Source organism: Drosophila sulfurigaster, chromosome 2L (assembly GCF_023558435.1).
Source record: "Drosophila sulfurigaster albostrigata strain 15112-1811.04 chromosome 2L, ASM2355843v2, whole genome shotgun sequence".
NCBI classification, from domain to species: domain Eukaryota; kingdom Metazoa; phylum Arthropoda; class Insecta; order Diptera; family Drosophilidae; genus Drosophila; species Drosophila sulfurigaster.
The window spans coordinates 5,318,616-5,333,005 of record NC_084881.1 but is presented as its reverse complement, the minus strand read 5'-3'; the positions used below and the strand labels follow the sequence as shown (position 1 = coordinate 5,333,005).

The following is a 14,390-nucleotide window of genomic DNA, read 5'->3' as shown; positions in this document are numbered from 1 at the left end:
AAGTTTGCTGTTTTCAGCTATTGAGAAAGTCAAAACACTGGCATTTTGTTAACGGCATTTGGGTACTTTTAAAAAAAGAGTTAATTTTATTTCTTTCGCTGTTGCCAGACCGTTCTTGATTTAATCTATCCCACCGCAGAATTCTTAGACCATCTTGCGCAGCAGTCTGTTGATCTTGTCCTCGCGGTTTCCAAAGTCACCACCGTTGACGTAGTGATTGGCCTTCTTGCGCCAGCCGCCGGTGGGCGTGTTCAATTTGAACGGCCACAGGAAGTTGGAGGCATACTTGAAGTTGGGTCCCACGGTGAAGATCTCGTGCACCAAATCCTCAACGCACTGAATGTTGTGTGCCTTGCGCAGCTTACGCTCGATCACGAAGTTATCGGTGATGGGCACACGCTGACGGCTGTGCTTGACATAGCCGCGCTTGTAGATCAACTCGCGCACCGACTTCAAGTTGGGGTAACCCCAGGTGATGTAGGGCTCGGCAATGCGAAGCATGTTGATGGTGGCCTTGTTCAGCTTGATGAAGACACCATTGTTGATTTGGCGCAGACGGAACAATTGCAGCACTTTGCGTACCTTGGGCGCAACCTTGTTGATACTGCAAGCCAAATTGGAAAATTTGTTAGCAAACATCAACAACAACACGGGTCGATGCAACTTGATTCAATAATGTGAACTCACCCACGAATACGGACGACAAAAGCCAATTTGGCTTCAGCGGGCACGTAGAATTGGTTACGGCTCTTGGCCAGGCGACGCAGCTTAATCTCGCGCTGATCGGCCTTGATGTACTCGTTCTGGTACTTCTCGGCACGAATCAAATTCTCCTTCTTGCGCAGAGCAACGACAGCGGCACGCTTCAAGCGACGTTTCGTCTCAGCGACACGCTTGGTGATTTGTTTCTTGCTGAATTTGAGCTTGGATTCCGGCACAGCGGGCAGCTTTTTAGCTGCTGGTTTCTTGGCGGCCGTGGCTGGCATCTGTTTAAGGCACAAATTGTGAACATTTTAACACTGTTTTTGTTAAGAAAATTGAAAATGTTTTGCACTAACCTTTTACTAGACACTATGCACGTTGGTAAAAGAAAGGGAAAGAAAGAGCGGAAGCACGAAATACGCCATGTTCCATGTGTCAAACTTTTTCCAAAGCAACTCTAAACCTTAGTGTTGTACAGGCACACGTTCCGTGCACAGCTGTATTTCGATATCAATACTTATGCATATCGATAAGTAAACAGCTGTTTCCAGCTGTTTGTTGCCCGCGTCTTTTGCAGTTTGTTCTTATAAAGCCTATTTAAGCATTATATTATTGCAAATTTGCAGCGATGCAGTGTCCTAACGAGCCAATTCACAAAACAAGTGTTGAACAGAAACGGCATGCACAAAATGTAGCCAAAAAACAACGGTTAGGCATGCCAAAATTGCGTGACTTACTGCGAGAGGCAAGTGCAACAGAGTTCACTTTCTTATAAATTTGTAAATTGTATTTTTTTTCTCCAATTCATATGAATAGAAATGTCGCATACGCATTGTAAATGCTCGTAAGGGAAATGTCGATGGCAACCGTAAAATTCAATTGGTAACATGTGAATTTCATATTCAAAGCTGATTATTTAACTAGTTGCAATTGCAGGCTGACTTGGATAACATTTTACGTTTGGAACTTAATGAGTTGGATCAGGACTTGGAAATGGAGCAGCACATCTATGAAGAGCTACTGGCTGATGTTAACGAATGGTACGCTCTACAAGAGCAAAACCTTGAAGAGCTGTTTGCTGAGAACGAACGGGATCCGTCACAAGTACCAATAATCTGTCCAGTCTGCCTGAAGAAACCACTTCTTCACATAAGCAGTTTATATAAATGCGAGTGTGGTGTGCAGTTTGAGCATGCCGCCGATATTATCCAACTGCAGCAGTTGATTCAAAGTAGAATCAACGAGCACGAAGTAAGCTGCACCCAAGCATTGCTGTTTTTCATAGAAGCCCAGCCAAAGTCTTCCCTCTTTGCCATTTGTGGAAGCTGTGATTATTGCTGTTCAGTTTAAAACGGACAGACTTATATTTTGTATTTATTTATTATGTCTGGCTGCGTCCAGCTTTAAAGATTCTTATTTAAGTTTGTTAGTGATTTAGGAGTACATTGTGATTGTAGTTGGATCATGGTATTCATTTTCATGGTCAATTCTGGCGTAAAGATCAAATTTTCTTAGTATAATATGAATACATTGTCAATCTAGCTCATATTGCCATTACTTTTGACCAATTACTGTATCACAATTTCGAACTCATCTTCGTCAGGATCGACACCGCAATGTAGTTCTGTGCCACGCTGATATGCCCAGGACATTCGTTGTGATGTAAAGTAGATGCCCAGTTGACCGAGATGGTCTATGGCTATGATGCCAGCAGTTTCATTGAAACGTTTCGTCATCTCACCCAGCACTTGCTCTGCAGCCTGTTGAATTGTACAATTACTGTGGTGGACTAATGCCAGTACACGGGATACAACATTGAAGCGCATTATAGACTCGCCATGACCCGTGGCAGACACAGCACCCGACTCGTTGTCTGCATAGGTTCCAGCGCCCAATACCGGAGAGTCACCGATACGACCTGGCAGTTTACCAGTGATGCCGCCTGTTGAGGTAGCTGCAGCCACATTACCACAGGCATCAACTGCCACAGCGCCAACAGTACCCGGCGAACCATATGAGTCGCTTCCGCCCGTTTTATTCAAGATTTCCTTGAACTTGGCCAGGGATTCAAGTGAGGCTGCTGTAACCAAAGCGCCCTTGGGCAGTATGTCGAAGCCTTCGGCTGCAGCTATGCGCATGGCGCCTTCGCCTGCCAAATATCGATGTCGTGTCTTTTCCATGATGCGTCTGGCCAGCGTAATGGGATGGATAATGTCTCGCACTAGGGAAACGCAGCCTGCCTCCAGTTGTGCGCCATGCATGATGGCAGCATCCATTTCCACTTGACTCTCATAGGTAAGCGCGGAGCCATAGCCGGCATTGAAATTGCCGTCTTCTTCCAGAGAATTGACTGCCTGCTCCACGGCATCTAAAACACTGCCCGTCCTCTGCAGCACATCGAAGCCAATGCGAGCTGCTCTTTTGACGCCTATTCGAATTTTGGGTAGCTTGACATCGGCTATATTGCCGGAGCCGCCATGCACCAGGACAGTGGGCTGAATTGGAGTACCAACTAAGTTGCATGCCTTGCGTTGCACAGTTTGCATCGCTAAAACGAGGTTTTCAGGCGGATTAGACTTGATTGACAACCTGCTGAGTTGTTGAACTTACCTGCCTGAGATTTTTAGACAAAATCAGAGAAACAACTGAAATACTTGAGCACTAAGAATAATAATAATAAACGGGAAATTTAAAGAGTTCATGAAAAATATGGGTTTTGCTTACCTGAAGCATAATAAAGCACTGTATCACGAAATCATTAATGGATTGTCGCATTACTCCGATTATATGCTGAATGCTATGCCGAAATTGCATTCGCCGTATTAAAGAAAAATTTAAACCGGTTAAATTACTCTCAATATCACACAGTTTAATGAAAACAGTGGCTGTCAAACTGTTGCTCAACTAGAAAACAACCGGCAAACAAACAAGCGATTGTAAACAACAAATACGCAAGTCTAAACAACAAAAATCTTGCGTAATAATAGGAGACTATATTTAAAAACGTTGATTGTACATGATACATACATATACCCTGTATTTCACGCCTTACATTATTAGTTGTAAAACAGAATAGTATTTTGTAAAGAAACAACTTTTAATACGAGATATATGTAATTTTAAAGAAAATCTTTTGCAATGACAACCTACATATACTCTTCTTTTATGTATGACGTGCAGGGTATAACAAAAACAAAAGCAAGCAAAGAACTTTTGCACGATCTTGCACGTGCTAGTTCGCTCACTCAGTCGCTTGCTAGCTCTGCAATTCTCTCTCACTCTTTCTCAGTCACGCACGCACAGCCTCTCAGCGAGAGTTCTTTCTGTTTTTTGAATATTTTTACCGTTTCTTTCAGTACATTGCGTCGCTCGGCTGCAGACGGTTGGCAGCTCTTAACGGGAAAGTTTTTAGCCGTCGTTGTCTTCTGCGAATCAGTCGAAACGTGCGCTTATTTTTCATTGTTTATATTCAAAATAATTACGATAAAAAGTCATAATTAATATATATAATTAATGTGTGTACATTGTATCTGAAATACGTTCTGTGTATAACATTGCGTTTTTATTCACATACGAAACATACATACTTATGTATGTATTTTTAATTGCGAAATATTTTGTTTACATTTCGAATCTTTAGTGTGGTTTCTAAATTTCGACTTTTGTGTGCGCAAAATTTTTTTGGATTCTACAAATATATGTATTGCGTTCAAACTTTGTGTATTTGTTGAAAGTTTCAATTGAATTGAATACACATTCAAATTAAATAACCCATCAATAGTGATCTAATACTGCAGTGTATAATGAAATCCTAATTAGATCTCCAAAATGAAACCGATTTTTAATCAGATCCGCTGCGATCAGTTAAGTGGTGAAGAACGTGCCGTATATGATAATTTACAAACCGATATTTGTGCCATTGATCGTAACAAGTATGTTTTAACCTGCTGTTCTATATTTATACTGATTGTGGCTTGCATTTATATCTGGAGAAAATATGAAAAGTAAGTTAATATTATATATTACAATTTTAAACTTTAGGGAAATACCATTTGCCTTCATAACATATGTGAAAATTAAACTCATATCGTTGATTGAAAATTAGAAAATTGTTTTTATTTCTAATTGCATTTTTTGTTTTCGCCTCAAAGTCTTGACAAGAAACTGTGCCGATTTAAAAAAAAAAATAAAACTGAATAAAGTTTCTCTCTGTGTATGTGTGCTTTAAATTCTTACTTTTTGTTTTCCCTCTTACCGAGACAACAATTTATATTTCATTGATGGAGAGCTCTATATATACAATTTGAATTCTTTAAGCATGTTAATATTTCATTATTTTATTTTCATTCCATTTCATAAGAAACCATATAAATTGAAAGCTATTTTAGAAGCGCATAGAAATCTAAATTGGAATATTTCGTGACTAATTGATAAAGCTCTTTTGGTGGTGAGAAATCTCCCTCATGAAAACAATCAGAAACCTTTAAGTAGATTTCGGTTTCGTTAATAAGAGTAACCCTTGAAAAGATAAATACATATTTTCATTCCGGATTCCATTTCAAAATATATAAATCTCAGTTACCATGAACATTTTTTTCCCAGCGTTATGAATTTATTTATATTGATTGTGATAGTTTTAAGCTTTTTTTAATTACTTTGCAATTTAAGGTTCAAGATGCAATTTTTGACAATCATTGATAAAGTTAACAACATTTTTTCCAACTGTTGAAATACAAAAATGCTATTAAGGCGTACATTTTTTTAAAATTATCTATCAAAAATTATATAGGTGTTACACTGATTGTCTTGCATTCAGTTGTTGTATACATACATATATGTATATTGAAAACTTGCTGCGAAGAAGAATCAAGATAATTGTTTGGCTATGCAAGATATACTGAATGATTGCAAAATATATATATTTACAGAGTATATTTTCGGTTAAAATCATTTGAATGTTTCATTGTATTGTAATTCTTGGATGGCAAATTATGTACAAAATACAGTTATTAATTTTAAACTGCAAATAATGCATTTTTATTTTTTAATTTACCAATTGACAAGGAATCTAATTCGTTATACTATTATTTCTCGTTTTTTTCATATTACATAAATATCATGATATAAATACATGAACCACTTGTTTAGCAGCGAAATCTTGCAGCCCTTTTGGCATAAAGTGACTGAAAAGCTTGAAGAATATTTAGCCCCAGATAAACAAATGGGATCTTTTTGTTTAAATTTAGCGCATGCGTTTATAAACAATATGCAAAGGCAGCGAACCGACGCAGTTTTTGTATATAATTGCCAAGCATGAGGAGGGTAAGAGGGGGTTATTAGGTGAGGCAACCGGGAAAGGGAGCAGGAACGGGTCGGAAGAGGGAAGATTACTCATGTGGCGCTAGGCCAGCTGTTGAAATAAATGTGGCGGGCCCCAAAAATACAGACAAATATAAAATCAAAAATTGCTGAGAGTATTATTTTTCATACGTATGCATTTAATATATCTGTGCATGTGAGTATCTCAGGGATGCAGTTTTCCAAGTAAATGTGTCTGATAAATATTCCCCAAGCTCATTTAAGACTTAGCTTTTATACCTCCCCAGGCACTTGCCTAATGACCGACTCTGGCTGCATGACTAAACAACCAGATCGTCTGCGCAGATGCAGATACATAGAAGCGAAATATAAAAAGATACATTTCCATTTAGCGCCGACAACAACAGCAACAGCGCGAGCAACGGCGACAGCACAAAACATGAAATCTAAATCTAGTTGCAAAATCATTTGAATTATTTACTGACAGCCGTGACATCAGTCAAATAAGTAAAAGCACAACATTTTCATGCAAACATGCTGATGTGTGAGTTCTTTTTAAGTCGCATTGAAGATGATCTACATCTACTTCATTTTATAAAACTTATTACATTTTATTAAGAAACTTATTATTTATTAAACTTTTTTATTTATTTTGTTTTGTTTTTATTATTATCAATTATAAAAAAATAATAAATAATAAAAAATCTAAGATCATCTTCAACAAGCCATCATTTCTGATCATCTGTTTTTCTCTTTTAATTTGATTAGAAATACGAAAATTATTTTTAAGATTGCTTCTTGTTTATGCTATCATATTTTAGTGTTAGAGAATATGAAGTGCAAACCACAAAAATGTTCTGTAATCTTTGCTAGAGTGAAATATTTTTGGTTCAAATCCAGGTTTTTATATTGTGCAATCTAGAGCATTTACTATTCGAATAGTCTGAATTTCTTTGTGTATGAAAAGGCGACGCGGCGATCGGAGGTGGCAACGTTTAGCGGTTGTGACTGTGGCTGTTGTTGCACTGCGTCGTCATCGTTGTTGTCTTCTTGCCACATATTTACTCACATACATATATATTTAATGTATCTATAAACCTACAGACGCGCTCGAATGTTCGCTCAATTAATAAAAGTTTACTCCAGTTTGCATATAAACAAACATGTAATCAAGAGGTCTTACGAGTTTTCTTTTTCATTTTTTTCTGTTTTGTCTCTCATTGGAATTTCTCTGGAAATGTTTTGGTTGCTCGGGTTTGTTTTGGTTATTTGGTCTTGTCATCGGTTTGCGTTGACCAATGAACCTCTCGTAAATGAACGGCTACTCAAGGGGCTGCAGTAGAGCATTGGATGGATCATTGGTCATTCAATATGCACATATATCTTCATCATCTGGTTGCAGCTGCAAGCAACATAACAGAGTCGCCGCATTGTCATTTCAATATTTGCTGTTGTCATACAATATGCGCACAAGTATTTATCTGTGGTCAATGTAATCTACTTAATTGAAATAAGCCCATTCTCAAATGCTTTGGAATTTAGAACAAATTTATTTATCCATAGCTTAACAATTTATGTTATGTCATGTTGATTTCAATCTACAAGTTAATTGTTTACATATTTCAATAATGCGGATTGAATAAATTGAGTATTCCTAATTTCTACAGGTGTTTAAGGTATGCATTAGATTTAAATGTAAGTCATTTTGTTTGGATTTATATAGATAGATATAGATATACAAACAAACCCAAAAAAATGACGGATATTGAAGTAATCAGAGTTACATACATATGTATGTTTTTGTTTATAAAAGATAAAGTAGAATAGTCGATGGTTAATTAAGATGTCGTAGAATTCTGATACATAAAAACATTGGGCGTTAGAATCTTTTTTTTTTTAATAATTCTCCACTCACATTCCACTAACCAATTAAAGACGTTCCGCGCAATGCAAAGCCACTTGAATGCATTTAAAATATCATTGATATCCGAAACTCATAGAACTCACTCCTGCAAGAGCCGAATAATTCACCCCTTGATCAGGAATACGCATCAATAAACAGTTTGAAATAAATGCATTAAAAACAACAATACAAACAATTCAATGCAAGCACACTTGTAAGTGTACTCATTGCTCTTTTGTTCATTCATAAAAAATCAACTCCCGATGCCCATAATACATCCGGCACTTGAGAAATTACGCCCCGTGCCAAGGCGATAGCTGCAACAACACCAACCAAATGCAGCGGCAGCAACAACAACCCCAATAAGAACAACATTAACATATGCAATAGGTGCAACAACAAAAACAGCAACATCAACAACAACAACAAACAACTAGAAATACAAATACAACTGCAAGTGCATTTCAATGCAATTTTCTGGTATTTTTGGATCATTCGGTAAACAAATCATGTGCTCCAATTCGAAGCACTGTGAGATGTATTTTATTCTATATGTATCGCTGTTTTTCGACACAAAACTCTCAGAGTATTTTAAAATTTTATTAGATTTCTTAATTTGCCACACTTGCGCTGCGTAAGACTTGCAAAAGAACAGACAATTCGTGCTCATGGGGAGATTGGAGTGATAGATACATATGTATATATCATATATATGTATGTATGTGTGTGTGTGGTAGGAGGGGATCGTGTAGGGGGAGCACCAGTGACGTGTGGCATGTTGTCGATTTTCACACTTGAAAATCTGGTAGTACACGTTTTCTAACGAAGCAAGCAACAATAAATTGAATTTAAAACGTCTCGTCATGCACGTTTTTAACATGTTATAACCAGAAAGCTGGGGTTTACTTAACATATTTTGTTTCTTAGGGTATAAATTTTAATAAGTTATACTGTAGTTCATCAAAATGTAAAATTACAAAAGCTCAAAAAGATAGACTGTAAAGCCTTATGCGTTTATGTAACTAATTAAAAGCATTTCCCAACTATCTTATTTTGAATTTTGTTGTTTTACACCAAAAGATCAGTAGTAAGTTTGTAAATGTAACATGTAATTATACCCGTTATCCATAGGGTAGAAGGGTATTTCAACTTTTTTGCCGGCAGGTAGAAGGAGGCATCTCCGACCCTATAAAGTATATATATTCTTGATGAGCGTCAACAGCCGAGACGATCTAGCCACGTCCGTCTGTCCGTATGAACATCTAGATCTCAGAGACTATAAGAGATTGACTTATAAGTTTTTCGACATTTGTTATGTTTTTACGCAGACCAAGTTTGTTTAAAATTTTGGACACGCCCACTTCCGCCACCGAAAATCAAAAAAAATCGAATAACAAGCATAATTTTTAAGGTAGAGTCGCAAATAATGGTATATATATATATAATAATAACTATAGTAGTTGTGATTCCTGAAAATTTGGTTGCGATCAGATAAAAATTGTCGAAGTTATTGAAGAAATTCTTTTGTATGGGCAAAAACGCCTATTTACCAGGGTTGCAGTTGCTTTGGCTGACAATCTGGTATATTGTGCCATCTATGGTATATTTTATGTATATATTATTGCTGTACTATATCGATATACCAAATATATACCATTTGGTATATTTTTAATATTTTGCAGTATTTTTGTATATTTTGAGAATAATACCGCAATATATTGCTTTTACTTAAAATGGGTAGCGGGTATCTCACAGTCGAGCACACTCAACTGCAACTTTCTTACTTGTTTTGTTTTAAGAAGATGCCATTTAATCATTATTTTTTATTTATATACTAAAAGTAGTCATCGATATATTTTTGAATTTTTGCTGTATCAGATTGGTATTTTTTTAAAGAATAATACCGAACTATTTTACTTTTATTAAAAATGGGTAGGGGTATCTATTAATAAACTTAATTTAAATTGTAAATTCAATCAAATTTGTTTGTTTATTTATTTAGGGTATTAAATATTTACAATTATTTGCAAATATGTATTAGTAAAATCGAATGTATCGATTTTTTTGAATTACTTATTTTTACATGTTCTAACAAAGCTTCGAAACATTTCAGAGTATTTTTATTTTTTATATTTATTTATTTTATGTTAAATTTAAATTATATATTTTGCCAATCATAAAATAATGTTTTATTAATTGAGTCTAAGTTACAAATGATCATATTTAATTGTATTGGTTAATGCGTCGGTCGCTCAAAACTTTTATTGGAAACATTTTCGTTATAGAGAATTAATTGTTTGCCATCATCGTAGTAATATGTCTTTCTATTAATTAATAAATTTTGTTGGAAAGAACCAAATGTGCTAGGAAATTGAACAGTTAACAATAATTGCAAGGGTAAGTGGCAAAGAAAGTATGTCATGGAAATATCGCCAATTCAAAAAGCATTGGAATTTAAAAAGAAATCCCAATTTAATTGAGTTAAGAATTTTAAAATTGAGTCTGGAATATTTTTCTTGTTTTGCTTTAATTGCTTGCAATTAATTTTAGTTTATCAACATTCCATTTAATTCAATATTCTTGTTTTGACCTAAATGCATTCTTGTACATTGTGCCTATACAATACAAAATTCCAATGAAACAATTAAATTTTCATCATTTATCATTTATCAACATTTCAAGCACTACAGCAAATTGGAAAATAAGTTTATATGTACTCACAAAAAAACAAAACAAAATTGTGTATAGAGGAATGTACGAATATATTCAAATTACGTAGCTGCAAATTATGGACTTGTCCAAACTATTCAATCAACGACTATTAATTTTAAATACAACAAGTGCAAACAAACAGCCTATCAATAAAAAATGTTACACCTGAACTAAAAATGAACAATGGATAAATAAAAAACAAAAACATCAATAAAAAAGTGATTGGGAGAGCTTTGGATCAGAGAATGTCACTAAAAGATACCATATCTAAAATACTACCATAATAAATAATATACAATTTTACTGGCAATCATTATTGTTGTTGCATATTTAAAAACCCATGACAGAAAAAAGAAAACAAATTTATTTGTTTACGAGTGTGAGTAGTGAGCAGTCTTCCTCACATCTTTTGTGTTTGTTGGGTATACGAAAATAGTAAACAATTTCAAATAGGTTTGAATTTTTTATTATTTTCTTTGGTGTACAGCATTTAAATGCACATTGTTGTTCTCAGAGTGGGTGGCCAATAAAATAGAACAAGAAGACGCAAACGCAAAAAATGCACATTGTGCACATTTTACCCAAAAATTGAAATCAATTATTCATGCACTTTTAGAGCGGTCAAAAAAGTAATTAATATGTAAGGGTTTCACGTCGACCGCCTGCCGTCTGACGTCTGTCGTCTGTCTCGATCCGTGCCATGGTACGCCTCAGCTCACTGTCAAGGCAGGCATTTTTCATTAAATTTATAGACAGTCTGTGAACACAATAAATAAAATAGCTTCCCACAAAATTGTTGGCGCGCTAAAAACTGTACAGAATAAATACAACAAAAATAACACATTCATTCTGCATAGCACTTTTCAGGTGCCTCTACTTTCGTATAGGCGAACAGTTAACTGGGCTGCCACTGCGCCAAATAGTATGCAACAGTATTTGCAATAAATAATATTTCAACGGCATTGCGGACGCAAGTTAACTGTATTCAACTCCCTTCCACTTTTTTGTTCCTTGTCTGCCCTCCCAAGCCTTTTCTCACCTAGTTCACTATTCCCCACGCCATGTGTAAACGTGTAAACGCGTTCACGTTGTGCAGCCAAAAAGAATTCCACATTTTAGCACATCATTAAATGTATCTTTGTGTATGTGTGTGAGAGTCTACTGATGAGGATGCACACAGCTTTAGAAGTCTGGTGGTATTTCTATGCTAGTAACTGTGACTTGAATGTACCATAGCTACACAGTATATCTCTACTATTTTACTTGAAATGATTAAATTTACTCTTTAAAGTCTTTATGTATTATATGTTTCGACTATGACGATGATTTTAAGTTTTTGAAAGTTTTCATTTCTGTTAGAAATTTGTTTACTATTTTATCCCATTGTTAGTCTAATCTTAACGAAGTTATTCTTTAAAGTCTTTTACGTTATGTTTCTACTAAACGACAAATTGAAGCTTAAAAGTTTTTACTTCCGTTAAGAATTTGCTTATTACACTATTTAATCATTACATTAGTAATGTACCATTTTTTTAAGCGCTGTTTCTTACAAAATTTTTGCTTTAATTTTTTTTTTGTTACTATTTCCGTGTCAAATTTAGGGTCATAAAGGTCCCCAAAAAGGTTCGCTCTAAAATTAGAACTTATATTAAAGTTATTGATATAAAAAATTGTTTATTTGATTGTTTGAATTGGAGTATTCCAAAACTTATCAAAGTGATTTGAAGTCTTTATCGAAATATTTCGAGGTTTGACGGTTTCAACTTTTATTAAGAATTTCTTTAGATTTATTAATTAAATTAGCAATGTTCCCTTAAATTATTTATTTATAAATGTGTTTTGTTGTGTGAGTATCCATTCTTAGTCTAATCTGACTGGAATGCCTATTAAAAGATTGTTGCTTACTTTGAATATGAAACCTTGGCAGTGCAATCACAAAGTGCGCCAGTAAAGTGGGCGCCATATATCACACTTAAGATTATGACCACCAGGCCAGTCGGTGCCTCAGCAGCAGCATCAGCAGCAACAACAACAATAATATCAACAAGCAGACGTGCCAGGAGCTGAGTCTGAACTTGAAACCAGGCCAGACAAAAGAGAGAGAGATGCCGTGTGGCACTTGAATATAATTGTGGCAATTACAAAAAACACTTGAAGAGACACACCCATACAGAGAGCTAGTCTGGCTGTGTTGGCACTTCACTTAATTAAACTCAAAATTGTTGATATTGTAATATTTATGCTCTGCGCTCTCCTTACGACTCACCTTCTTCCTCTAGTAAAAAGTAACCACATTTTCTACTTACCTATCTGCCTATGTAGCAATCTAGAGATGCGTTTAATGCGGAATCTTTCACCACTTCCAACAGAATGGCACAAAACGAGTCACGTATAAAAGACACTTCAATTTTATTATCTAACGGTCGTGTTTACGGGTTTGCACAGATTTCACGCTGAGAATCTCTACATTTCCATGTGTGATTTTCATATCGCTATATTTATATGTTTCTCATGTTTTAAAATTGCATAAAACCTTTTCTAATGGTTCTTTTTCTTTGAATTTAGAGGCACAAATTACTAATTTAATTCTTCATATATTATTATTATAATATAACAATTTATCGAGCGGAATGCAAACTTTACTTAATACATGAAAAACCGAAAATCTGATAAAATTAATGTAAAACTCTATTTTTGTAAGTAAATTTAATGTACACTAAGTTAATAATATATGGGCATTTCCACAGAAAGGTCCACCGCGACCAAAAAATTAAAATTTCTTGAAAATGATTTTTTCCAACATGGTTACATAAAGAAATATTCAAATATAATAAACTTGAAAGAATTTTGCATTTATCATTTATAGATTTCAAAATATTCGAATGCAAAGTCCCGCAAACGCACCTGTTGTGATTATGATGTTTGTAGGGCATATTTTGTTTTGATAACAACTTCTAAAATAAATGCATTATGCTTTGTCTTTTGCTTTGTAAAATCATTTGGAGATTGCAAGAAACGAAAGAGAACGCAAAAAGTAACATGCGATCACCAATAACGGTAAAAATTTTGATTTGCATTATCACTTATTTTAATGTCCCGTGCGCGACCGAAAACAACATTTCTTATCAGTAAATCAAATCACTTGTTCGAATTGCATCAAATTTTTTTTGCAAACAGAGTTTATGCGCGCAGTAAATATATAAAAAAAATTTGGAGAAAAAAAAATATTTGTATTTTTGGTGATCATTTAAAGTTTGTCCCGTGCGCGACCGTAAGTACACAACATAAGTACCAACATATTCCTCTCTCATATTTACACAATATGAGTGATGGAGTAAGTTGGCAGCATTGCCGCAAAATTAACAAGTAAGAAAGCTACAGTCGAGTGTGCTCGACTGTGAGATACCCGCTACCCATTTTGAAAAAAAGCAATATATTTTGCGGTATTATTCTCAAAATATACCAAATATTCAACAAAAATACTAAAAAATATACCAACTGGTATATATGGTATATCGATATAGTACCGCATTCAAAATATACCCTAGACGGCACAATATACCAGATTGTCGGCCAAAGCAACTCAGACCCCTAGTAAGTAGGCGTTTTTGCCCATACAAAAGTATTTCTTTAATAACCTCGACAATTTTTATCTGATCGCAACCAAATTTTTAGGAATCATAACTATTATAGTTATTATTCTATATACCAAAATACGCAACTCTAGCTATAAAATTACGATTGTTATTAAATT

At 35.0% G+C, this 14,390-nt stretch overlaps 4 protein-coding genes across 4 annotated transcripts in view; 2 read left to right on the top strand and 2 right to left on the bottom strand.

Moving 5' to 3' along the window:
* Positions 1-43: 43 nt before the first annotated feature.
* Positions 44-1,195, bottom strand: LOC133850235 (large ribosomal subunit protein uL30). The gene is made up of 3 exons (XM_062286277.1): positions 1,059-1,195; positions 688-986; positions 44-604 (listed from the first exon to the last, which is right to left on the bottom strand). The coding sequence occupies exons 2-3, from the start codon at positions 984-986 to the stop codon at positions 145-147; spliced, it is 759 nt and encodes a 252-aa protein (XP_062142261.1). The 5' UTR covers positions 1,059-1,195; the 3' UTR covers positions 44-144.
* A 106-nt stretch (positions 1,196-1,301) lies between these two features.
* Positions 1,302-2,250, top strand: LOC133850236 (RIP-like protein). The gene is made up of 3 exons (XM_062286278.1): positions 1,302-1,447; positions 1,519-1,584; positions 1,639-2,250. Exons 1-3 carry the CDS (start codon positions 1,331-1,333, stop codon positions 2,050-2,052), a joined length of 597 nt encoding a protein of 198 aa, XP_062142262.1. The 5' UTR covers positions 1,302-1,330; the 3' UTR covers positions 2,053-2,250.
* LOC133850233 (probable isoaspartyl peptidase/L-asparaginase GA20639) lies at positions 1,993-3,663 on the bottom strand. The gene is made up of 3 exons (XM_062286275.1): positions 3,427-3,663; positions 3,313-3,363; positions 1,993-3,227 (listed from the first exon to the last, which is right to left on the bottom strand). The coding sequence occupies exons 1-3, from the start codon at positions 3,514-3,516 to the stop codon at positions 2,271-2,273; spliced, it is 1,098 nt and encodes a 365-aa protein (XP_062142259.1). The 5' UTR covers positions 3,517-3,663; the 3' UTR covers positions 1,993-2,270.
* A 580-nt stretch (positions 3,664-4,243) lies between these two features.
* The window catches only part of LOC133850228 (ATP-binding cassette sub-family C member Sur), a 62,192-nt gene continuing 52,045 nt past the window's right edge, over positions 4,244-14,390 (top strand). Inside the window, exon 1 of the mRNA XM_062286270.1 lies at positions 4,244-4,706. Within this exon, the coding sequence (XP_062142254.1) occupies positions 4,531-4,706 (176 nt within the window). The 5' untranslated portion in view covers positions 4,244-4,530. The remainder of the gene's footprint in view (positions 4,707-14,390) is intronic.

What these genes read in the sequence shown, in the direction of transcription:
- LOC133850235 (XM_062286277.1), bottom strand. Translation starts at nt 986, where the DNA reads ATGCCAGCCACGGCCGCCAAGAAACCAGCAGCTAAAAAGCTGCCCGCT. An exon ending in TTTGTCGTCCGTATTCGTGG is followed by an intron (nt 605 to 687) that starts GTGAGTTCACAT and finishes TTTGGCTTGCAG; the next exon opens with TATCAACAAGGTTGCGCCCA.
- LOC133850236 (XM_062286278.1), top strand. Translation starts at nt 1,331, where the DNA reads ATGCAGTGTCCTAACGAGCCAATTCACAAAACAAGTGTTGAACAGAAA. An exon ending in TGCGTGACTTACTGCGAGAG is followed by an intron (nt 1,448 to 1,518) that starts GCAAGTGCAACA and finishes TCATATGAATAG; the next exon opens with AAATGTCGCATACGCATTGT. An exon ending in GCAACCGTAAAATTCAATTG is followed by an intron (nt 1,585 to 1,638) that starts GTAACATGTGAA and finishes TTGCAATTGCAG; the next exon opens with GCTGACTTGGATAACATTTT.
- LOC133850233 (XM_062286275.1), bottom strand. Translation starts at nt 3,516, where the DNA reads ATGCAATTTCGGCATAGCATTCAGCATATAATCGGAGTAATGCGACAA. An exon ending in AGTGCTTTATTATGCTTCAG is followed by an intron (nt 3,364 to 3,426) that starts GTAAGCAAAACC and finishes TATTATTCTTAG; the next exon opens with TGCTCAAGTATTTCAGTTGT. An exon ending in TGTCTAAAAATCTCAGGCAG is followed by an intron (nt 3,228 to 3,312) that starts GTAAGTTCAACA and finishes GTGCAACGCAAG; the next exon opens with GCATGCAACTTAGTTGGTAC.